Below are 24,789 nucleotides of genomic sequence, written 5' to 3'. Positions count from 1 at the left end.
AGTACCTGTGAGGGTTTCTGGACAATATTTGTCATTGTTTTGTGTTGTTAATTGATTACAGTAGAGTATGGAAAAACTTTGGGAAAAGCGGAGCTAGACATGGCTAAAGATGCATTGTAACTCTGTCATGGACTGGAAACTTTATCGTATTGTGGTAACATACGGTCAAGCCAGCCGTCACTCGCATCTCCGTGGTCAAATCGGCCGACGCTACAACTGTAGTACACTCCTATACTGACATTTATGTTAAATGCATTCAAATCAAGCTGACCATGGATGTATAAAGAGAACGGAGCTGACGGGAGAGCTAGCGATGGACTTGGCGAAAAGTTAGTGGAAGTATACACGTGTGACTACGTCCAGTTTTCAAAATAAGGTGTTAACAAGGGAACTATACAAAACAAAATACATATATGAAAATAAGATTGATTGGATATATTCATCAGTATAAAACATTATATGTCCCTTATAAATTAAAAATTAAATACCACTAATTTGTGAGGGAAATGTCTTTATTCTTTGTTTTTTTTGGTTACTGGTAAAAATTGAATAAATGATTCCGGACAATGACTGATATTTTTGACTTCAGGACATCTCTGACTGCATACATGCTGATAATCAAACATGTTTGCCGTATTAATTTTGATATTTTCCGAAGTAAAAGTCCCTAGAAGTGTATGATTCAACTTTTTCCCATGGTCCAGTGTTAAAAAAGTTAAAAATCGCAATAAATCGTAACATTGAATCACAATACTTGTAGAATCATAATACATATCGAAGCAGCACCTAGGTATCGTGTTAGTATTGAATCGGGAGATAGATGTATCATCCCAGCCCTATTAAAAAGTGGACACTGCCCTTTTTATAGTATCTGTCATCACAACATATTTGTTCTTTCAGCTTTCTACTGTAGTTCATTCCTCATTTAGTGATGGCATTACGCATAGAAGTCACAAAAACATGTGTTCAGTTTGTCTCTGCTCAGCCGGCTTTGGCCAAGGTGGCGACTTAGCTATTATCCAGGGGCCCATTTTGAATCAGTAGATTGCATATAGATATACTGTAGATGATAGATCACTGACTGCACAGAAGTACTGGCGGATGGATAAACTAAAAAAAAATGGTATCAATTTTCTCATCTAACTTTTCAAAAAGAAAGTGAATCAGCATATTTCCCAAAATGTTGAACTATTCCTTTAAAAATGCCTTCTAAGTATCCTCCATTCACATTTTAAAGTGAACCCTGGATCACTGCTTTTGGTTGTTGAAACCAGTGGTCACTGCAGAGTGAAGTAAACACAAACGTTTTAGTTTGGAAGATCGGACATTTTTGTTAGGACTTTTAAATCTTCTCACCACGAGTTCATAGCTAATGTAATGTGACAGATGATGAACGTGCAGCCATTTCCTTCTCTATAATTGATTACAAATACTGTCTTTCACAATACAATTTCATAATGTCTTTCATTAAGCCGTCTATGATTTTATTTTATGTGGAAGAACTTTAAGCATGACATGCATGATAAAAATGTTTGCTCGAAACGAGACACGTGGCTGTGATGTAAAGGCACATTCATTTAAAAAATGCCTGTTGCCGTCTTGTTCTTTGTGCATTTGCCTCAAGCTGGTAGTAAGACTGATGCAGAATTGACAGTGTTTACTCATTTCCCAGGCAGATCAGTCGCCCGTGGCAGAAACAGGTCAGGCGTTTCTTGGAAACTGCTGTTGTTGCCTGCTTGATAAACTTGTTTGTTGATTTTACTCAGGATGAGATGTATAATGGGCTCTGATGCCCTGTTATACTTTCATAGAATAAATTAGTCACACCTTCCTTCTGGCAAAAGAACAATAAATGAAACTCTCTGGCCTCAACACGGGTGTAGCTTTGATATAAATCATCAAAAAGAGTTAACATTGAAAATAAAATTACCTTAAAGCCATACATTGTAAATGTGTGTAGAAACATGACACGTACATTATTCATCCACAAATGCTGCGTGCTGACTTTAACTCTAACCTTTAATCATTACTTCTGAAGCAAAGAGAGGCAACTGTATATAACTCGATTTGGGAAGTTTGAAAAAAATGCCCTTGTATAGTTTGCAAAACGCAAAGCGCATCCTACTGCTTTTTTTGCTAAGCCTACAATTTAAAAAAAATAGTGCCTTCAAATGAAACTCGTGAGCTTGTGTTTACAACATGGGAAGTCGTGTACACAATATGGCGTTCAAGTGGTTAAGTCGTGAGAACACCGCTGCTAAGCAACGGCAATATTAACGTTACTGTCGGCATTTAGAAGCCACAGAGGCTAACAATTTAGTAAGCTAGCAAGCAGGTAACATAATGCAGGAAATGCAAAGGCATAATGACAGGAATGATATGTAGGAACAGGGCTCTTGCAGGTTGATAAGAGTATTAAATACTTGACAAATCTCCCTTTAAGGTACATTTTGAATGGATAAAAAATGTGTGATTAATTTGCGATTAATCATGGACAATCATGCGATTAATCGCGATTAAAAGTTTGAATCGATTTGACAGCCCTAATTATACCTCTGCCAAAGGATAACACAACAATTCTTTCCCTGAAACTGTTATTTTTCCCATTGCCTGCACTATGACTTAAAGGGACTCTATGTAAGAATCAGAAATTGCTTGTTAACAGCGACACCACTGGTCGTTAAGTCAACGAAGGTCAGCGTCCTGTCGCTACAAAAATGTATAATGTAAATAATGTAGGAAAAATGCTACTTACAGGCCCACATTGGAATTCTTCCCAGTCAGCCTTTGACAATTAATTATGAATGCCTTGAATGCCAAATAAACAGGAAATGAAAAAAATAATGAGTCCACAGACACTATCTGCAATGTGAAGAATGTTTTTATTATCCCACTCACAAGAGAGAAAGTGAATTATATCCAAATGGCACAAGCAGGCGGTTCAATCGTAGTCACCTTAGAGTCTGCATGCTTTGTCCATTTCATACCAAAAGACACATATGTTGGGTTCTAGGAATATTGAATATAAAATAAAAAAATATTATTCTAACTGGAAATGTTCCCTGGGCATTCACTGCTTCTAAATCAAAAGGATGTCTAAGGATCATAGGGGATTAAGAAGTATAATTTTACTAATTAAACCTAGCCTATAGTTTAGAAATTAGTAAATTCTTAGAAATGGAAATGACTTTCTATTTGTGTAATGGCCACAGGATGATTTGAGGAAGGGAAAGCCTCTAATCTCAACTGAGCTCATTGTTATTATTTGGCAAAATTCAAAGGCTGTTTTTTCCTTTATCTGCAGTATTGTGGGATGTGGGGTGACGTGCCATGTATTTCTGAGTAGCAAGCAATCACAACAGCAAATAGGGTTTGTTATCCGTCTGGCTGCAACCCAGCAATAGCTCTGTGATGGAGCACTACAGGAGATGAGTAAAGCACTTCTTGGCCATGTATATTCAATACCCACTGATTCAGTCAAGGTACAACAGATCAGAGAAATGATCTTGCTTTTGATAAACCTTGATGAATTACCAAACAATACTCAGTGAATACAACAGAGGTTCCTATCCCCGTCCTTGCACTGACCTCACTCTTGTCAGAGGCTGAAGTACGAGTCCTGTTTGTTTCACTACTCCTTTAAGTGGTAGGATAGAAGGAAAATTACACTTTGCCTTTGTTAATGTTTTTATCTTGAGCTCTCAGATGGCACACACTTGTGCCAAAACCCAGCAGTTCCCAAACTCATCATTACTACCAACAAAATTTCAGGATAAAATAGATTTTGTTATCATGCAACGATTGCCTCAGCATTTCAGATCAGGTCTCTGTTTGTTTGTTTTGTAGCTGTGCTTATACTGAATATCCTTTACATGCCCATATATAATAAAGGCAACAGTTTTGTATACTTTCAAGATAATTCATAGATCACAATCTTCAACAGCAGATAGTATTCCTTTGGCCCTAGAATGTAAATGAAAAACAAATACAAAATAAATACAAAAGCACATATGGTTACAGGTAAAAACAGGGCCTTGTTAACTTTGCAGCTGTTGTTGTGCAGAATAGAGGTCCTTGCAGGCCAAAACGGCATACTTGCCAACCTTGAGACCTCAAAAATAAGGAGGATTTCTAAACCAAAGTGTGGGGTCTGAGGGTCCTCCCCCAGAAAGAATTGAGTTACAGAGATTTTGTTTCCTGCATTCTGGTGACTTATAAAGAATGAAAATAGCTAAATAATAAGTACACTGCACTCGGAAAGAAAACTATAAAATGAATAATAAATAATTCGTCCCTCTGGTGTGAATCTGTGGCATAAACTAATAGGCTATTCATCAGTTTTCATTCATTCATTTCATTCATTCATTTTTGCAACCTGCTTGAGTGTTTCTTTCTCTTAGTACTCTCAATTGCTCTTTCCATCACTCACTCACTGAATGCCCTTTCAGACACGACGCGACAACGGCACCACTGTGCTCTGACACATGGCTTGTGCTGAGCCATGATGGCTTTTCTCTGCGTTGAGCAAAGCCCAACTTTGTGTGCTGCACGCTGTGATGTGCACTGAACCCAGCGGCGAGCGCAGCTCAATGTTGTGTTGCGAGCAGTTTTCCTCCGCCAGGAAAAAACATTAGGTGTAGCTGTATTGTTGTCCGGGTGGAAACAGTAGGGCTCATACATGCTGTACAATGCCAGAAACAGGTTGAGATAACGAAAAGGAAAAAAAGTTGGGGAAAATTGCCATAAATCGGGTGAAATACAGGAGAATTGTGACCCCGGGAGGAAACTGGCAGAGGGCAGTGAAAAAAGTGAGTCTCCCGGGAAAATCGGGAGGTTTGGCAAGTATGCAAAACGGTTGAACAGATATGATATGGAGCAGTGGAAAACCTACATGAACTCAAAAGAGACCCATGGATGATCCCGATCCAAATTAGACCACATTGAGACAGAACACTGGCACAGTTTAACGCAGAACCAACTAACAGGCAGCCTCACTCAAAATGAGTAGCAATACCTTTTATTTTTCCTGCACTTCGCACTCTCTTTCTCACCTTATCAGGGAAGACCTCTGATGCATATCTGTATCACTATAAACTGGGCAGTATAATAGACATTGTACAACTGACTGATGTTTATGTTAAACAGGTTAATGTTTACCCACACATCATAATATTTTCATAAAATATTGTGGCACATAAAATAATTCTTTAAACTGATATAAGAAAGATATTTTCCTCCTGATTTCTCAATACAAAGCAGGTGGAAAATATGGACAACTACAAAATATCCATTTATTTTGGTTTGGGGGGTGCATTTACATAATGACAAAATGATAAAACATTTGTTGGATGCCTACAAACAGTCAACTATACAGTGAGTGTACAGTGTATACAGAAAGAAGTCTATGCAAAGGATAGCACAAAAAGAAACAGTAGACAAAACAATATTCTGTATACTGAAAGCAACATTTGGTACTGTGAGCCACGTCAGCAATTTATTCAAATGCAGCTATTTTGGAGTTACTTGCCACTGATTGCTTGTTGGCAACAGCTTAGTCACCTTCACCTCTTGCCCATCCTCTCCACCTCACACAGAAACAATAAATCTGTAATATCTGTAATTGCTTTAGTTTGACTGGTAATATGAGAAGCTAGGACAACAGATCCATTCCAGGAGCAAACAGGAGGCGGTAGGCATAATGACTCTGATTCATCACATCGAGGCAGATCTGTTGGTGTGTTGAGTCGGGGGGAGGTATCTCTGTGCAGATTACTTAGACACAAGCAGAGAATGGGATTCATTTTCATGTTTAAGCAGGAAGGCCTGGCCATTCTCCCTCAGTTTAATTGACAGAAACAAAAGAGATCATGATGGAGACCATAGACTGTATTTATAGTAATGATCACTGTATCAAGGCCCCGCCCACACACCCATCTTAGCCATTATGAGCCGAGCACGGCCGCAGCTTGTTAGCGTGAGCTGCCTAGCTGCTACGGTAGCACCACGGTAGCTGTTTGGCTAGAAAGACACAACAACTAACCATAATATCGCCATAACTACATATATGATCATCAAATTGACACAAGTTCTATTAAACAGACTCGTGACGGTTATGGAAAGTTAAAGTTACATCTCCTCTCTCGTACAATTCCCGAGCTATACTATACAGTATAAAGGGATGAAAACGCACAAGTTGTTACTTTGTTAGAAATAAGTACTTGTTACACTTGTACTTGTTAGTCCATTTGAATAAGTTACTACAGAAAAATCTAAAAAACAAAAGCAAATTCGTATTTGAGGTTTAATTCTGTTTATAAATAAATAGAATGGGGTTTGAACCATTAATCGTCTGACTAGCATGTTGAAAAATATATAAGGCTGTCACTTCTAACTACTGTATAAAGCAATGAATCTTTGTGTTAAAATGTGTTTTAAAATGCTTAATGTAGCACAACTAAGGTCTATGTTACAGTATGTGTTATGTGTTACATAACATATGTGTGTGTTGTATTCAGAGATTCACATCATAGTAGGTTTGTGATGTTTGCTTTGCACTAACAGCCATCAAACTGACACCCTTTGCCTCAAGAGATTGTTATAATTTGATCAAAGTAATAATTTGTGTTTTCATTTATTCCTAACATAATTAAAGCTGCATTAGGCAAGATTTGTATGTTAAAATACACCCACCTAAACAGCCTAAATCGCAAACTGGTGCTGTAAAGAGAAGGCAGGGTCATGTCCCCCTGTTGAGATGCTGTTGATCACATGTAATGAAATTCTGGTCTGACGTATGGAGACCACTGGGAAATCTCCTATACCCACAAAAAGAGACTTTGAAACTTAAGAGCAAAATACAGATTCCGCTTTTTCTAACTGAAGACGGTGTTAACTTGGTATGGAGTACGTACAGCATAACCAGCACGCACAAAGTCCAACATAAATTACTGCAACCTGACCCCTAATCAGCTAATCGGAGAAAGCTGGAGTAAGCAAAGATGGCTGAGCTTGTTGTTTTTATCCACCAGAAGATACCTTGTTGTTAGTCCTCATGGTTTAGGTGAGGCTTTTCGACCCATCAAATCTAATCTTACTTTTGCATTAGTGAGCTTCTTTTGCTGTTGTGTATGCTAGCAATCCTGATGTTGCGTTCAATCTCCAATTTCTCCTCAGCTCATACATGGATAGCAACTCTTAGGGGCTGTATACATGCCGCGTCTAAAATGTGTGGAAAACGGCAGCTGTGCCACTTTTTTTTCTTTCCAAGATGCTTGCGAGGTTGCACTCCTGTCACGCCTGCCGTTACTAAGCAACCAAAACCTGCATGCTTCGATGACGATGCGGTTGCTGTAATTTAGCAGGAAGCCTCACTGACTAAACTAAACACAATCAAAACAAAGATAAAGGTTTTTCCAGCACCCTAAATCCCTCACAGTAGCTTTACTGTCTGATTTCTCTGTGTCAGTTTGGCTGACCTTTCAACCAGATGTTGTATGCTTCTCGGACAGAAAGGGTTAAGCAAGTTTAGTAGTCTGTGGGACAGATCTTAAAGCTCTGGATAGTCCTGCACTAAAATGATTAACTTGTCCTCCATATATTTACCGACTGATATTTATGGAAGAAAGAAATAATATCTGCCAGCTGTGATTGGTTGCTCTCGTCACATGACATGTGGTGCGCGCTGCAGCATTCCAAAAGTTGAACTATTTTTATCTCGGGGCGCTTGGGAACGCTTGGGAACGCTTGTGCACCGTGACAACGTCGCTCTCACGTTTGAGCGCACATACCGCGTGTCTACATTCACAACAATAGATTTGAGCTTGCAAAAGACGCAGCATGTGTACGACCCCTTACATGTGAATCAATTTGTACGTTTTCAAATTTCCTCACCAGATATTAATGTTAGGTTTATGAGTATGATATACCACACCAATCAGGGACTGTAAATCTTACGATTTTAAAATATTTGATTTTAGACGACCATGATTTCAGGCTCTAAATTTCCAATGATCTTACAGACGACATCTTTCCCTGCTCTTCCCTGTCCTTAAACCCAGAAGCAGCTGAACCTGACAGTCAGAGTCACTGGCTTTGAAACAAACTGTGTAAACATGTCAAGAGAGCTCAGGTAGCTAATGGGGCATATGGCATTTTCTAACTCTTTAGATAATAGCTGTTTGTGTCTCAGGGGATTTCTCAGTCTCAGGCCTCTTGAGGGAAGTCTCTCACTTTTCTTTTTCTTATTTACACTTTCAAGTTTTCAGGTGCCACACCAAGCACACACTTGACTTAAATCCCCATGACAGACCAACACACAGACATTAGGTGGATCAGGTGCACCACATCAAGCTTACACAAAACAACATTTGAAACACTGAGCCAGGAAGGACACCTATATGGCACAAATCTTAATTCTTGAATCTTCCTTTCCAGTGAACTCCTGACACTTGTTCAAACCACAAAGCCTGAGAAACACTGGATGCTTTCCATTTGGCCATGTCAGCATGCAGCATGTTAAATAGTGGCAAAGGCGTGGAGAAATTATCAACTTGAGTGGCAACAGCTGGTATGTTGAATCCATGGCTGAATATGGATCACATGATAAGCAAACAGTGGCAGGTGGTGTGGCAGAAGCTGTGGCTATGCTCCTTATTAGCGATGAGTTGTACTGAAGAGTGCTTGAAATGTTAAAAATCAGGTAGGGCATCAGCTGCAGTAACATGGATTTGTTACTGAATAGCCTTGTTGTTAATTGCATTAACACACATTGGTCAGCTCCCCAAAATGTTATCAATAACTGTAAAATGTTCCTATCAATTTTATCATCTGTATTTCCTAGTTTAAAGGCTTGGTTATAAGGGATAGGAACAGTTCACAACTGACTATTGTCTCAAATTAGAAAAACTTCCAGATATCTTAATACTGCACTTCCCTGTACAGTATTCCCTGTGCTGTATCCATATGATGTTTATGATAAACAGGTCATTAATCTGCTGCTTAGAATTAAGAGAATGGCGACCGCGTAGCGATGAACCATGCAAAAACTATTACAGAAGACGTGTATATTTGGCTGGATTTTCAACATGACACTTCAAATTTATTGCAAGTGAAGAATGAAAATTATATTTATATACAGTGGGGATTATGGCCGTGATTATCATAATAATCAATATTTAGTGATGGATGTTATGTGTACTTTACCTCTTTGGGCTGAGTCGCCTGTGCTGTATTATATAATTTTGGTATCAACAACCAATTTCAGAACCAATTGGCTATCGGTCTGATGATGGATAAGCCTCTGGAGACTATGGGCTATATATCTGGGGATCCGGTGTAGCCAGCGGATATCAGTGCCAAGACTTCCTCTTCCCTAAGCTGCTCATTGTTTACAGTCCAATTAGCAACTTGAGATGCAAGACTGGCGTTCGAGTTGAGAGACGACGTGTACGACCGGATTGTTACACAAGTAGCCACTTTATTCAGCTAATTTTAAATCAATTAAAAGCGAAATCATCGTCAGACGATAGCCGACGGGTTCCCAGATTGCGTTCTGCCTCTTTTGCTCTCCACACGGACTGTTTACCTGCATTCAACTAAAGCCTGCTTAAATGTGATTGGTCAATTCTACTCGGACTACAAACAGAAACCAGAACACTTCCGATGCAAAAATCTTGTCCCTTTGCCTACAGATTCTACATGTGAATGTAGAATCTGTTTATAGAGATTACAACAAACACAGCTGGTGAACTGGACACATTTGACTTCATCACCAGCAGATTTTGGCAATTAAAACAACTTTAACTTTATGTTAAATTAAAGTTTTGTTCATTTTTTTTATTAAAATTAAAACTTAATCCACTGAAAATGACTACTTCCTTCTCAGAAGAAACCTTTGTATCAATTGGAAAGCGAGATGAAGGAAAGTCTTTCTACCAATACAACACCCTTCATTGCAATGTTTCCAGTGCATCTGTAATGGTTTGACAGTGCTAATAAACTTATTTTATACCAATTAACAAATAAGATTTATATAGAAACCTTTTCCCGATAATGTTACAGATGTCAACTGAAGAAAAATAGCACATTCCTCCAAATGTCATGCTATTTCTTTACTTTCAAGGGAGAGAAATTGCCGATGGAATAAACATTGTTCTCCCAAAAGGCTGAGAACCCCCTAATGTTCTGATCTTTTGATGACAGTAAGCCTCATAGTCTCACCCAGAGTCTTCATCCGGAATGGGGAAAAAAAGTGTGACCTGGTTGACACATTATCAATGAGCCACCACACTTGGGACTGTCAAAAGGTTCGCTCATCCACGTGTTCCCCTTTTGTTTTGGATCAGCTCTTCCTCCCTGTGGCGTCCTGTGAATGGATGCTTAACCTTTACTGCAGTTTATTTGCAGAGAGCAATTACTGTAATACTGTTCGCTAAAGAGAGTGTTGGCACTGAAAATATAATAAATGGCGAAATTTGATAGATGGAAAACATCAAATATGACTAAGACCATGGGTCTGAAATTAGCACCCGCCAACCGAACATACGTTTGCAATTACAGTGAGTTGGCTGACGATAATGTTACGTTAATGAGGAGTCAAAACTCTGCAACAGCTCAAATCATGTTACAAATGTTAACCACTTATTTACTTACTTACTTCTCTCTTTGTCCCCTTTGGATAATTAGGCTGCAATGAATGAATTTTGTCCGTACCAACATGCTGCGTCTCTCCCCATGACAGGAGCATCTTGTCCAGCAGCTCCTCCAACTTTAGGACACACAGGTAGCAGGGCTGGTCCTACGTTTTTGGGGGTCCTATGCGAAATCTTGTTTTTCGACCATATGCTATTTTTTTTCACAGCAATATAAAATAGATAATAAAAAGGGAATTATGACCTGATTATAAATATTATATTTAAATAATCATAATCTTTTGAATTGTGTGTTTTTATGCAAATAACCACTACAGATGGCAATAACAAAGTACAGTACAGTACTGTGTAGGCTACAGTACCCTCCCACCCCCCAAAAACAGGGCTCCCCTGGAAGCTACGGTGTAATTTGAACACTGTAATTTACCATGTATATAATGTTTTTCATGTAAAATATGACATGACATATAACATTAAATTACATCAGATCTAAAATGTTATTCCTTCTAGAGTGGCAGACAGAAAAAAATACTTACCTGCCACAGTGGCAGGCAGTGAAAAAAGTTAATTTCAGACCCTGACTGAGACAATGATTTAGATCAACAAGATACCAGCACAGCACACTCAAAGGATTCTGCTTCAGTAATTTATTCAGCAAAGATTTGATTTCCTTTGTTGTTGGATACTAGCAGCTCCAATGACGCAATTTTGGGTGACATACCTTGTTTTTCATATTCACATTCTCCACTTTTTTCCATGTTCCCTTGGATTTAGGTCAACCCTTCCTTCTGTTCTCTGTCTTCACTACTTATTCATAAGGATGGAAGCAATAATATTGGCGTCTCAGTAGTTCCGTGGAAAGATTGGTCGTGTTGCCGTTGTATTTTACAATAGATTATTTACCTCGCAAATCCATTTTAGAACGATATAAGTCCCCCGTGAAGGACAACTTGCCGATTACCTATCGATGTACAGTAATTTGATTATGACATTTTATCCTGTCTACTTCTACTCTACTGTATATTTTTAAGTTATCTGCCATGATGCAATCCCTTGAAAACTTTTCCAAATAACTTGAATGTTGACCACCTGTCAGGCTCTTCTCAGTGCTGCTGGTGAGCAAACATGAAGTGTAAATGAAGTGCAGTGTGATGGGATGCTACCAGAAGCAGATTGGACATGTGTACACTCCTCAGTTTTAGTAACACATTCTGGTGCTACTTTCCTCACTATCTGGTGTTGAAATATTCCACCTCCCAGCAGCGAACAACATATGCAGTTTCTAAATAAAGCTAATGCCCCAAAGTGGTCTCAATGCTGATAGAACTACAGCAAATCTAACATGTTCACTCTTCTGAATTGAAGTTAGAAGAAATAATGACGTGGCTTTATCTTAACAAAGCCATATTTCATGGTTAACATTTGACCTGGTTACAAAGTGTTAGACAGGGATACTTATCTAACTTTGCCCGGGGGGCACTTTTGCAAAATTAAAGCAGGCATGTGGCCAGTTAATTAACAAACATTCATAGTATTGATCAAATTAAATTAATAAACATTAAAAGGCCCATATCTCATCTTTCTTTGAAAATCTTTATTTTCTAATTAATTTGATGGACATTTGGCCCGGATCTCTGTTGGGTGTCCGGGGGATCCTCCCAGGTGCTTTTGTCTTGATAAACAAGCTCTACATGTAGTTATTTTGATGTTTTTTTATGCACTCTGGCACCTTATTTGCATTAAAATTACCATTGTTAATCATTTTGTTTTCATTGTGAATTTGAAAATAGTCGATAGGCCACTCGGCCCATCATCTGCCTATCACTGGTGAAGGACAATGCTTTAATTCTCTTCTTTTTGTGATTTAATCTTTCTACAATAAATGTATGTAAATTATCAATTACAGTGTTTTACTATTGTGAATGAAGGCTACCTGACAATCAAGGCATAAAAAAAATCTGCTATGCTAAATATATACACACATTTGCATAAAGCAAGCATATTTGCCCACTCCCATATTGATAAGAGTATTAAATACTTGACAAATCTTCCTTTAAGGTCCATTTCAAACAGATAAAAAATTTGTGAAAATCATGCGATTAATCGCGATTTAAATATTTTACGATTGACAGCCCTAATATATATATATATATATATATATATATATAACCTTGTTTGTGTGTGTTTAAATCACATTAATCTCATATTAAACTCTGCCTGCTGTGCCACTGAATCCCTGTGCCAAGCTGAGGGATGAGGTAATCGAAGCATTGTGAACATTATCGATAAAGAGGTTTTGTCAGCGCAGACTGTCCTTGTTCTTTTGGAGCCCTGTCTTTCTTTTCTCACCAGGTAATGTGTTTTTGTGGAGCCCCGTGCTGCTGGTCAGCTGATTGGAGCTATAAAGCTACCTGAGGGCTTTGGAGATGCTAGTAGTGGGAAGTCAATCTCCTATCAGTGATTCACGGATGGAAAGCTTGACTGCTGTGAAAAACAGAGGAGCAGCAATGTGAATGTGTTGTTTAAAATGAGATACACCAACAAAAGACACCAACCAATTTTCTTACCAAGGCAACAGAACATCACATTTACAAGTTGTGTAGCTTTGCAGAAAAAGCATTATTTACGCTCTTAGCGCTGCCTTTGTAGAGCAGAACTGCTGAGAGGCTGACAGACCATTAGCACAGGGGGTGTTAACAGGGGTGTCACTTCTTCATTTCTTGCAATAATATTCAGAATTTGACCTCGAGTATTATAACTTGTATAACACCTTTTTAACAAGGCAGGCTGACAAAGATCAAAGTCTTATTGACTAGGGCTGTGTATTGGCAAGAATCTGCCTATAAAATACATATCATGATACATGAATAACGATTCAATACATTGCGTTATATTGCAATTTTTTTTAAATAACATTTCTGCAAAACTGTCATAGTATAAAGAACACACCAAAAATACACCATTTCAGAAAATAGGCAAAAATAAATTTGTTGTACTGCATGCAAGAAAGCTGCATTATTTTTGCCCCAAACTGCATGGGATAAGCATTAGGTTTTCTAGTTTCATATGATACCAGGACCGTCACTCTCGCTTGCCCGGAAAAACCTCAGAAATATCGAGTACATCCGATTTTTAAGATGTTAATTAAAAATCGATACAGTGTTTTGTATAATTGATACAGTATCACAACACAATATTGCGATACTCGTGTGTATCGATATTTTCTTACATCCCTATTATTGACAGGGACTGAAGTATATTGTAGCATATCATAGTATAGGAGAGGAGAAATTGATGTTGTGTATTTAGTGGTTGATTTGTTAAAACTAAAAGCAGTTGAAAACCAATTTAACTGTAATGATCTTCATCTTAACTCCAAGACACACATCGCAATGCTTCAGTTACACTGAAATATGTATGTCAGGTTACAATCCCTCCCATGCTAGCTCCCTGCTCCTGTCAGGCTCATCACCATATGTAAGTGACAAAGACATGCTAACTAAAAAAATCACAAACTTAAGAGTTGTTAGATATTGTATCTCATCTCCTCTCTTCTTTTTGTATTGAATCACACCCTCCATGCATTGTATTTTTCTCAAAGCCTCTGTGACTGTTGACTTTTGCCCCTCCGTTGCGTTAGCTGTGCTGCCACACAGAGTTTGCTGATATAACCAAAATTGAGACAGTTTATCAGAAAAACAACTCAATGTTTGCGGAACAAACAAACAGTTTTCCTGTTTGTTGCCTTTGTTCTGATCTTTTCTTTCAGCAGCAAGTTGAACCACAGAGAGTAAAAATATGTGATATATATTTTTTTTACTACAAACACTTTAGGAGGGGGTTCCTCAGGGAATCCTCTTGGGTAGTCTTATGATTTAAACTCCTAAAACCTTTTAAAAGCCTTATACTATTTACAACTAATGATATCATCAATGACATGATAATAATATTAACAATATCACCAACAATTTCTCCTTCATCACTTATGATCCAGTGCAACTTTTTTTCTACCTGGTCAATTATCTTCAGAGCTGCAGTGTTTAACTGTGGCTGCAGCCCCATGGGGCATGCAAGGTCAACAACCGGAGACAGAGCCACAGCAGTAGTCCTGTTTCAATAACAACATAGTGTTTGCCATTGAGGAGCTCCCGGTTGCCTAGGAGATGCGGTACGCCCCGACAGACAGTTGGATAAATTGCTGTGTGATGAAAGATGTGACGATGTGTGTCTTTTTCTAGTTGACAGTCTGGCCCAGGCATTCATCATCAGAGCCTTACCCAAAAGTTAAGGTCATATAAACCATAAAATGGGCATTTCTGTAAAGGGGAGACTCGTGGTACCCATAGAACCCATTTCCATTCACATATCTTGAGGTCAGAGGTCAAGGGACCCCTTTGAAAATGGCAGTGCCAGGTTTTCCTTGTCAAAACTTAACGTACGTTTAGAGCATTATTTAGCCTCCTTTGCGACAAGCTAGTATGACATGGTTGGTACCAATGGATTCCTTAAGTTGTTTAGTTTCATATGATAGATGACAGCATCTTCACTCTAGCCTTAAAATTGAACCCGCTACAACCTAAAAAATTGCAAGTTGCATTAATGTGTTAAAAGAAATTAGTGATGTTAAAAATAATTTGCGTTAACGTGTTATTACCGCGTTAACTTTGACAGACATAGTCAGTATATGAGATGTTAACTGCGTGATCTGAGAAAACAATGCTGAGAAGATGCCAACAAGGGTGTTATGCCTGTATATGTGATGGATGCATGTCACGTTGTGGACTATTGTGAGGTGAGAAGTGCTGTACTTTAGGCTTAAAGCTGATAGAAAGTGCACTTACCTTGAAATGCTTGTGGTATTCATGGGCAAGACTTCAGGAAAAATATTACTGTAGTGTTCCTCCTGTGATCCAGAACCTCCAGTGCCTGCAACATAATTGTAATGATTGCCATCACACATGCACCACATTGCTATTTAGCAACAGTTTTATAAATCACAGACAATGTCTCCCCAAACTGAAACAGCATTATGCAAATTCTTTACTGAAATCATCAACTAGTGCTGAGTGAGCTCGATGACTTGTGGGAGTTGCTGAGGGCAGCAGAAAATCCTGCAGACCTCTTATCGATTAACCTATTCATAATTTTTTTGATTCATCAATTAATCGTTAAGTGTAAAATGTCAATTTGCCAAAGACTGTTCAAGGGAGTGGGAGATGACACTGATTAGTTTAATTCCTGTTATGCCCATAACACACCCATGATTAATTAAGAGACTAAATACAACCCCTTTGCTCCATGTGCCTTACTTTGTGCCCAGATTATGCACCTTTTAACTAGCAAAAGTGAAGTTGCAAGTCGCCCTAAAAAGACTTGCACTGTGTACATTAGACCATGCACTATAGATTGTTTAAATACAGCCCTAAGTGTTCTTGAGTGTTGTGTTTTTGTTGGTATTTTATTATCTTTAGCATCATAATTGCCTGTCAACACTGAAAGCCCACTGTAAAATATGATGAATGAGTCATATTGAATAAACGACAACCTTAATCAGCAACTGTCCTAAATTAATGAATGGCAAATACTTAATTTAAAGTATTCAGCACAATATGTGCAACAAACATGACAATCTAAAAATAATAGTGTTAAGATTGAAGGTATGAAAGACTGTCTGAAAAAAGTGAATTTAGTGTTTAATGTTAAGATTCTGGTGCTATTTCCAGTCAGGCTATCAATTAGAGACCAAAACAAGGCTTTGTTGGTGCTCCACAACCAGCAAAGATGTCACATTTGAACATAGACACCAACAGATATCAATGGGGGGGAAAGAGGGGGGGATCTGTAGTCATTGGATCAGCAGGAATGTGCTGAACGCCTGGTGAGAGTGTCTATTACATAGGATGCTGGCGTTGATCCCAGCTCTCGGCCTTAGAGGAAGTTGTCCAGAATGAGCCTCTTCATGTTCCTGGCTCTTCTTCCCCCTGGAGCTGGCCGGGACTCGCTGATTCCATCTGGACAAGCTTATCGCCGCTCTTTGCATTTCTCTTCACTCTGTAACCTAATCTTATGTGGTTTTCCCCTTTTCATTCCATTTTAGGCATTTAACAGGCATGATTATGTAATTCACCAGCAGTTTATCAGCAGATTAATCTGCTGATTAATATCTTTTCCCATTCGCATTAGCATTTCCCTGCTGCTTTTACTAAACCCACTAGCTATTGGATTTGCTAAGTCATTTAGCTTCTCCATTTAGCTTTTCCAGTGACACTTTGGGCCTTAGTAAAACGGGCCAAAAGAATGCAAATTAGCCACATGGGATGTAACAGGCGCTCCGATTGTCTGTTTGTAATTTAGTCCATTTATTCATAGATTAATAAATACATTTTTAAACAAATGTATTAATGCTTATTTTTTTGTATGATTAGTTATTAATCAATTAAATACGTGACTCTTGTGGTCTTCCATACGGTCACGGTAGGGAAGCTGGGAAGTATTTTATTTTTTTCAAACTGATTTCACCACATTGGATTACAGTAGATATCCTGAAGCTCGTGACTGTAATAGGCTAATTGTTGTTAAACTCGGTTAATGGTGATAAAACGTCATATTGGGTGTTGCACATTGTTTACAGTCACAGTGCCCTCTGAAGAGAGGCGACAGAGGCAGCGGGAGACAAACCTGCCGGCGGTAGCCAGAGAACGTCTTTTTAAAGCAGCAACAGGCCAACAGTTGAATCATTATTATTTGAACACTGAAAAAGCAATTCCTACTCACATTATTACAAGAAGTATTGTGATCTCTTTTTTAAGTTGAAAGAAAGCGTGTTTTAATGGACTAAAACTGATTCTTGGTTTAACATAGTTTATATTATGATCTATTTTGTAAATTGTATGTATGATGTGTGTTTAACATTAGCACTGTAAGTGGACATTGCTATTCTATGCAGTTATGAAAGAAAAGCGCTATTTGATATTTGGAACATACTGTACATCTTCTGATCAATTTGTCACCCAGGTACATTTAAAGGGAACACATGTGTGTGCGCGCATCTGTGTATGCTTGCTTGTACTTGTATGTAAGAGAGAAGTGAGTGTGTGTTGACACGTACTATTTTATATAATGAAATGTTCCCTTTAGTGCGCCCTTTACTTGAGCTGCAGTCTCTCAATATGTTAGTGTATGTCCCTCACTTTTAGAAAAACGTTAAGTAATGACTGTTCAGATTTTTTAAATGCCACCAGTAATGAAATTCTGCCTTGAAGGAAGCATTAATAGGTAATACTGAAAGATAAATCTTCACAGTGAAAAGGAATTTGATGGATGTGCTGAAAAATTACATTTCTTTGCATAAGCATGTCTGCAGGATGCTGAAATCAAGTTATTTTTCTATACAAGTTCCAGTAATAATAATAAACTTTATTTGTATAGCACCTTTCATACAAGAAATGCAGCACAAAGTGCTTTACAATAAAGGAAAATAGACATAGAATGAACAATATGCAAATTTTCTCCAAAATGGAGTGGAAATATGAGTTGTTCAGCCCTCCTTCCTTTTCAATTTGTCAGTTTTTCAGTCACCTTGACGAACTATCATCAGTCATAAAGCTGCCTACACACAAAGTACTGTATCTAGTCTGAGCTGAGCACAGAATCAATGCAAACTGCTTGAATTCATACTGATATGTTATGTATAGTTTATCTACTGTGCATGCAAGAAGTGTTTTTTATTGAACAACAATATCAATACATACTTAGCGTGTGTGTGTATGTGTATGTGTGTGTGTGCAACATCATCTCACAGACATACATGAAATGACTACGATCTTTTGACAGCGCATTACGTGGTGGCGCCACGTAATTTGAACACATTCCGTGTCACCACGGCTGGTGTATGTTTGAGAGACAGAGAGAGGGGAAGAGAACACAATATTTCTGTAAGTTATTAATAACTTACTCTGAATGCTGCTTTGTCAATTTGTCGGCCGCCTGCCTGAACCCACAATATTTTCTAGTAAGCTCAACCCAACCCGCTCAACCCAACCCGCCCAACCCGCGGGTTGTGGGTCTTATTAATATTATATTCCATTTCTTCCAATATATCCCCCTAGATACTACACACTGGCCCTTTAAGATGTCTGAGAATCATTGAAAATATACAATTGTTGTGAAAAAGGTGCATACTGCAGGCTCTTTCATCTCTTTTGGTGATGTCTGTATCATACACAATTTGGTGGAAGCACTTTTGGGTATGTCATTGTTTCTGTGTTGTTGCCTACTTCTAGATCCAATTACATCCAAATAACCCCCAAATCTCCTTTCTCCTCCTGTGAAAGCGTGGGTCTCTGTCATCTCCTTCAACGCATCACCACAAAGCACCTGAAGGACCATTCATTATGGAAGCTTAACTGTGCTAAAACACACACACACACACACACACACACACACACACACACACACACTTTAGTAGGAAATCTCTTTTTTATTAAAACCACAGCCTTTGGAGAGGAGATTTTAATAGGAGATTCTGAGTGTGTCCCTCAAATGAAATTGTATTTATATAGTTAGGTTGCTTCCATCCTTTTTTTATTAAAAGTCATTGGTTGAGAATGTAGTATGATGCAGTTACACCTATAGATACTGGAGCTTAATGGATAAAGCAGTATGCTTTTTAGATATCTGACGCATGAGTGTTTATGTGAGTGTGTGTCAGCTAAACCAGCACTGATTGTGTGCTTGTGTGTGTTAGATCTGGTGTTGGTGGTGGGAGGAGGAAGGGTATGTGACTCAGTCGAATAAATAGTTCCACATATCCCGGCATTAGTCACTTTAAGAAAAGATTAAAGGGATTCAGCTCCTCGTCTTTTCTCCCCATTGACTCATATGGTAACAGTTTGATTGAATTTGCCAACGCGGTCTACAGTTTTTTGTTTTGAATTATTTCATCCCACTCAGCCAACCCCTCATTCAGTCACAGGCGTAATGGTAGACTGTGCTAGCAGATGATGTGGACTGTTTCCAGGGTTAAAGGCGAAAAGCGCTGGGTCCTCTTATGCTGGAGATACAGTTATGATGCTGTAAGGTGCCTTGGAAAAATATTTCTCTAATGCTCTAAAGTTGAATTTCTCTAAGTCAAACCCCAAGAGGATGATTTGACATTTGGTTATCCTGAGTTTATGTCATGGGGATCCTATTAGTGTATTCGTCTGCATACGTGTGCTTGCTGTATGTTTGTGCGTGGGCACCATCTGCTGGTCACATTTGGCAACACTTCATACAACAGCTGTGTTTTTGTTACTGAGCTCATTGCAGTGACCCCTCCTGACCCCTCCCGAATTAAATCGGTACTTTGGCAGTCGGCCCCTCATGGCTCAAGAGCCCTTCTATCTCACTACTTTAATGCCAAAGCTTTAGTGACAAAGAGATATAATGACAAGATGAATAATAAATGTTGGACAAATGTTCTGATTTGCCATCAAGATGTTAATGCCCTTAGGTTACACGATACGTTACAGATACAACTAAAAGGCAGTAATTGTAGATTTAAAGGAATACTTCACATGCATAAATCCACGGCGAACGGAGAATCTGAAAACGGAGTAAATCCTTGATGAACTGAAGTAAATGGGGTCCAGGTTTAACAACAGCAATCGTGTGTTGTAAGTCGTCTTGGTGCACTGTCTCTCATAGCAGGTGCACTACTCGTGGTGAAAGTGTTTTAATTAGTGTTGTCAATCAATTAAAATATTAAATCTCGATTGTCGATAGTTGATCACAATTAATCGCAAATTAATCACACATTTTTTTATCTGTTCAAATGTACCTTAGAGGGAGAATTGTAAAGTATTTAATACTCTTATCAACATGGGAGTGGGCAAATATGCAGCTTTATGCAAATTAAGCGAGGCAAATTCCTTTATTTTTGCTGTACACTAAAATCATTTTGGTTTGACATCAAAAGATGAAAATGAGACAAGAGATCAGCATTTCAGCTTCTGTTTCCAGGTATTTACATCTAGATCTTTTAAAAAACTCAGAAGATATGTTTGAACCCACCCATTTTCAGATTATCTGTCTCATGCATTACTGTCAGGATATAGTGACGTTTTATAAAATTAACTTTTTTTAGTCATATTTGCTCCATTTCTACCCACTGCTGCTTTAAATAAATTAAGGGCGTTAAAACGGATTTGCGTTAACGTGTTATTATTGTGTTAACTTTGACAGCCCTAGTAATAGTAAGATTTTGGCAAAAAGGCATGTATTTGGGAAGTAGTGAGCATACGACTGGATTATACTGCACAAGTTGTGTGTCAACAAGAGTTTTGACATTTTCTGTTCTAAACACTTCTCATGTTGCTATGATTGAACGGACAAAGGAAAGGGCACTACCCACAGAAACCCAGACTTCTTCATCATAAAACCTCAGCATAAAGACATTGTAGTCACACTGTTTGATTGATAGATTATCTTTGATAATTGCAGTGCAGAGATGGTACAGCAATTAACATCTTAATAAGCAAAGAAAAGAAAAAGAAAGGATCTTATGTAAAGCAACACTTGGAATAATGGATGAAGCAGTAAAAGACCCAGTGTATGTTTCGCAGTTCCATTGTCTTGATCTATTTTCTGATGTGCGAGTTATAAAACTGAGACAGAAATGTGTTGATTTAACCAGCTCTGTTCTCAGATCAAAATTAGAGTCAAAATATGCCAGTTTAAGGGTCATATTTGCTTTTGTCTGCTGCCATTTTAAGCGCATCAGTGATAAGCATCAGGACAAATACTCCTCTCACCCATAAGCAGCTGAAACCTGACACACAGCCAACCATTGGCAACCTTTCTGATCTCTGAATCCCTGAGATTGAACATAGTGTGAAGTTGTGTATTTGATGAATGACAGGAATAGACAGGGAATGTATTGTAAGTTACACGTAAGATGTAATGAACTGAACTGTTATGTGTGTAAGGTAGGAGCAACTTGTTATTACAGCATACTACTTATCAAGGGAAATGTTTAGGTACAAGCAGATTTAGGACTTTAGTTTGTGTATCTTGGCTGAATTCAGAAGGTTTTGTTTTGGGTAGAGGAGATTCAGGCTGCCTTAGGGGTCAACGATGAAACTCTGTTTGATCTCTGTTTTTCCATCTCCCCTCAGCCCCGTTGGGAAAACGCTATTCACTTGAGATACGACTAAAAGTTTAAGTGACATTTCCGGGGTTCCTGTTATCTTTTATCTCAAGCGGGCTCTGTTTTTAGACAGTGAGGGGGGCCGCACTGACCAGCGTCATGAAAATCTATCCAGGCTGCAGCCTTTCAACGCAACCCAGCTCTGGCATGTGTCTACACAGGCAGAGCTGTAATCACTGCTTCATGTTTGTGTGCTGATGAACTGAGGAAGAAAACAGATGTAAACTGGTGTGCTTGGCCGTTGCCGGTTTACTCCTGCATGAAGGGAGTGCTGGTTCACCCGTGGTACGAGCTAACAACGCTATAATTCAGGCCTGGCCATATTTAGGCAGGGCTCAGTGCTATGTAAACAGAGCTTACTGCTGAGGGGAGGGCTCACCCCTGCACTCGTGTCCGTGTCCATCAACAGTGCTTGCACATAGCTCTGTTGAGAAAGGTAATGGAGCTTCTCAAGCTGTGAAGTAAAAGTGGATCTGAAGAATTTAGAGACTCCCACAAGTGTCTCTGCGTATGTAGTGCATCACTACAAGACAGACTGGAGAGTTATTTTATGAATTCCCTGGAAGAGTGCTGCTGCTTTAAGATGGATGACCTTGACTACCTGTCAGGACTGCGAGGGCTGCACAAGAGATCAGCGTAACAGACCAGGTTTTTGTTAAACCCTTACACGGCAAGAATGAGTGAGGCACTTTTGGAAAACTCTGGGGAGGCCGGTTCCTTCCCACTCAGCAACACTCAGCCCATCAAACTGAAACCGCAGTCCACGTCTGGATCACCCTGTGGATCCCCAAGGATGTCTCCCTGCAACTCTCCTCGGAACTCCCCCCGGCACTCTCCTCTGCTGTTCCGCAAGCTCCTCATGAACCGTAGCATCGCCCTGCAGAGGCGCTTCACCTTGGCACACACACCCAGGTAGTATTAATAATTAAAAGTCTTTGGCATGGATATTACACAGTCACGATTTACAGGACTTAGTCTAGAGAAGATGTTGTTACACATGGAAAGAGGTTGAGATTCAGAGGTTAACTTTCTGACACCCTGCTGAACTTGAATAAACTCAAGTTGTTTCATGGGCTGATAGATAAAGAGGCATTTCTCGGTAAAACAAAAGCTGCTTTTTCCACATCATCGCAATGTGTGTCATGGGTTTGCAGTGGCAAAAAAAGGCCCACTGTCTGATGAAAAGGTAACTGTGAGAAATCATGATTTTGTTGACTTCGGGACTGGTGCCATCTCAATGGACTTCGTTGTTCTTGCAGTGAAAGAGTGCGTCTTGTTTTGTGCCTAAGGTGTTCAGCGCAGCGTTCAGCAGGCCTGCCAGAGTATTTCCTATAGCAGCAGTCGGATTGCTTGTCAGATAACGTTTCTGTTCAACCAACCTGATCTCATGGAAAGCGTATAAATAGCATGACATTTTAAGGACATTCCGCATGTCATGATAGCGCATTTTAGGCTCTTTGCATGTTGTGTAGATTACTACGGTAACGGTGGCAGATTAGGCAACAAAACCACTTAGTTAGGTTTAGGAAAAATATCATGGTCGGGTTTAAAATAAGTAAAATGTGCACAAAAACAATAGGGATGGTAAAAAAAATTTATTCATCTATGTATCACGATTTTTTTAATGACAGAATCGATATTGATATTGATCGATTATTGTTGTAGTCAGAGTAATGTGATTTCATATTCGTTCCGTGTCCGTCACTCAAAACAAACCATGACCGGCAGATACGACGGAGCAGAAAACGGCGTAGGGTCTGCGTGGATACGACCTGCACTCTCTCAATCCATAGTGGTAAACACTACACATACAGTAAAGTATAGATACACTTTGGGTTTCACACATTGTAGGAAAAGCAGAGCTAGACATCATGGCTAAAGCTGCATGCTAACACTGTAATGGACAGGAAATGTTATTTTATTGCGGTCAAGCCAGCCATCACTCGTATCTCTGTGGTCAAATCATCCAACGTTACAACTGTAGAGCACCCATATACTGACATTTAAGTTAAATGCATTCAAACGGCCCCGATGAAGCTGACCATAGATGTATAAAGAGAACGGAGCTGACGGGAGGGCTAGCGACGGACTTGGCGAAGTTGACTGAAGTATATACGTGTGACTGTCTGGGTTTTCAAAATAAGTTGTTTACAAACAGTACTGTAAATACAAAATATATATATGGAAATAATATTGATTTGATTATATTCACCAGGAGTATAAAACATTACATGTTCCTTATAAATTATAAAGAAAATACCACTAATATGTGATGGAAATGTCTTTATTCTTTGATTTTTGGGTGGCTGGAATTTTTTTTATAAATAATGCCTGACAATGACTGATATATTTGATTTCAGGACATCTCTGACTACAAACATGCTGAAAATCAAACATTTTTACTGTATTAATTTAGATATTATCCAAAGTAAAGTGTATGATTCAACTTTTTGCCACGGTCTAGTGTTAAAAAGTTAAAAATTGTAATAAATCGTACGATCAAATCGCAATACTTGTAGAATCGCAATACAAATCGAATCGACACTCAAGTATCGTGATAGTATGGAATCGGGAGATAGGTGTATCGTCCCAGCCCTAGTAAACAACGTAACATAAGTACAGAAAACACGTCACAAAGTCACTAATGTAACCTCAAAATAACTCAACACTTAGGGATACAAACACCGGTCTTAAACACCGGTCTGCTGATTGATAGTCCTTTGTTTGTTTGACCCGCCCACCGTAAACCGTTTTTCTTACTTTGTATTCTACGTCTTTAGCTTTGAGCGTAGCATATTTATGCAGAAATGCGTTTACATTGTACTCAGTACAGACAACATGGCGTGAAATGACAAAAGCAACAATGGCAAAATTACTTACAAATTGCTGTGTCATTCATACGTCATTTGGTGAGACCGGGCCGGTTCAGCAGAGAAAAAGCTGAATTCAGAG

At 38.8% G+C, this 24,789-nt stretch overlaps 1 protein-coding gene across 6 annotated transcripts in view; it reads left to right on the top strand.

Annotated features, from left to right (window-relative positions):
- Positions 1–24,789, top strand: part of pde4cb (phosphodiesterase 4C, cAMP-specific b) — a 122,203-nt gene that overhangs the window by 38,185 nt on the left and 59,229 nt on the right. The window contains exon 1 of one of the 6 annotated variants that reach the window (XM_074634703.1): positions 22,026–22,749. The exons of 4 other annotated variants lie outside the window; for them this stretch is intronic. In XM_074634703.1, coding sequence (XP_074490804.1) covers positions 22,514–22,749 — 236 coding nt within the window. In that variant the 5' untranslated portion in view covers positions 22,026–22,513. Of the gene's footprint in view, positions 1–22,025; positions 22,750–24,789 lie in introns of those variants that run through there. One more of the 6 variants, XM_074634707.1, reaches the window with a different exon arrangement.

Source organism: Sebastes fasciatus, chromosome 5 (assembly GCF_043250625.1).
Source record: "Sebastes fasciatus isolate fSebFas1 chromosome 5, fSebFas1.pri, whole genome shotgun sequence".
Lineage (NCBI taxonomy): Eukaryota > Metazoa > Chordata > Actinopteri > Perciformes > Sebastidae > Sebastes > Sebastes fasciatus.
The sequence above is the reverse complement of the archived record's forward strand: the minus strand, read 5'-3'. Positions and strand labels throughout refer to the sequence as shown.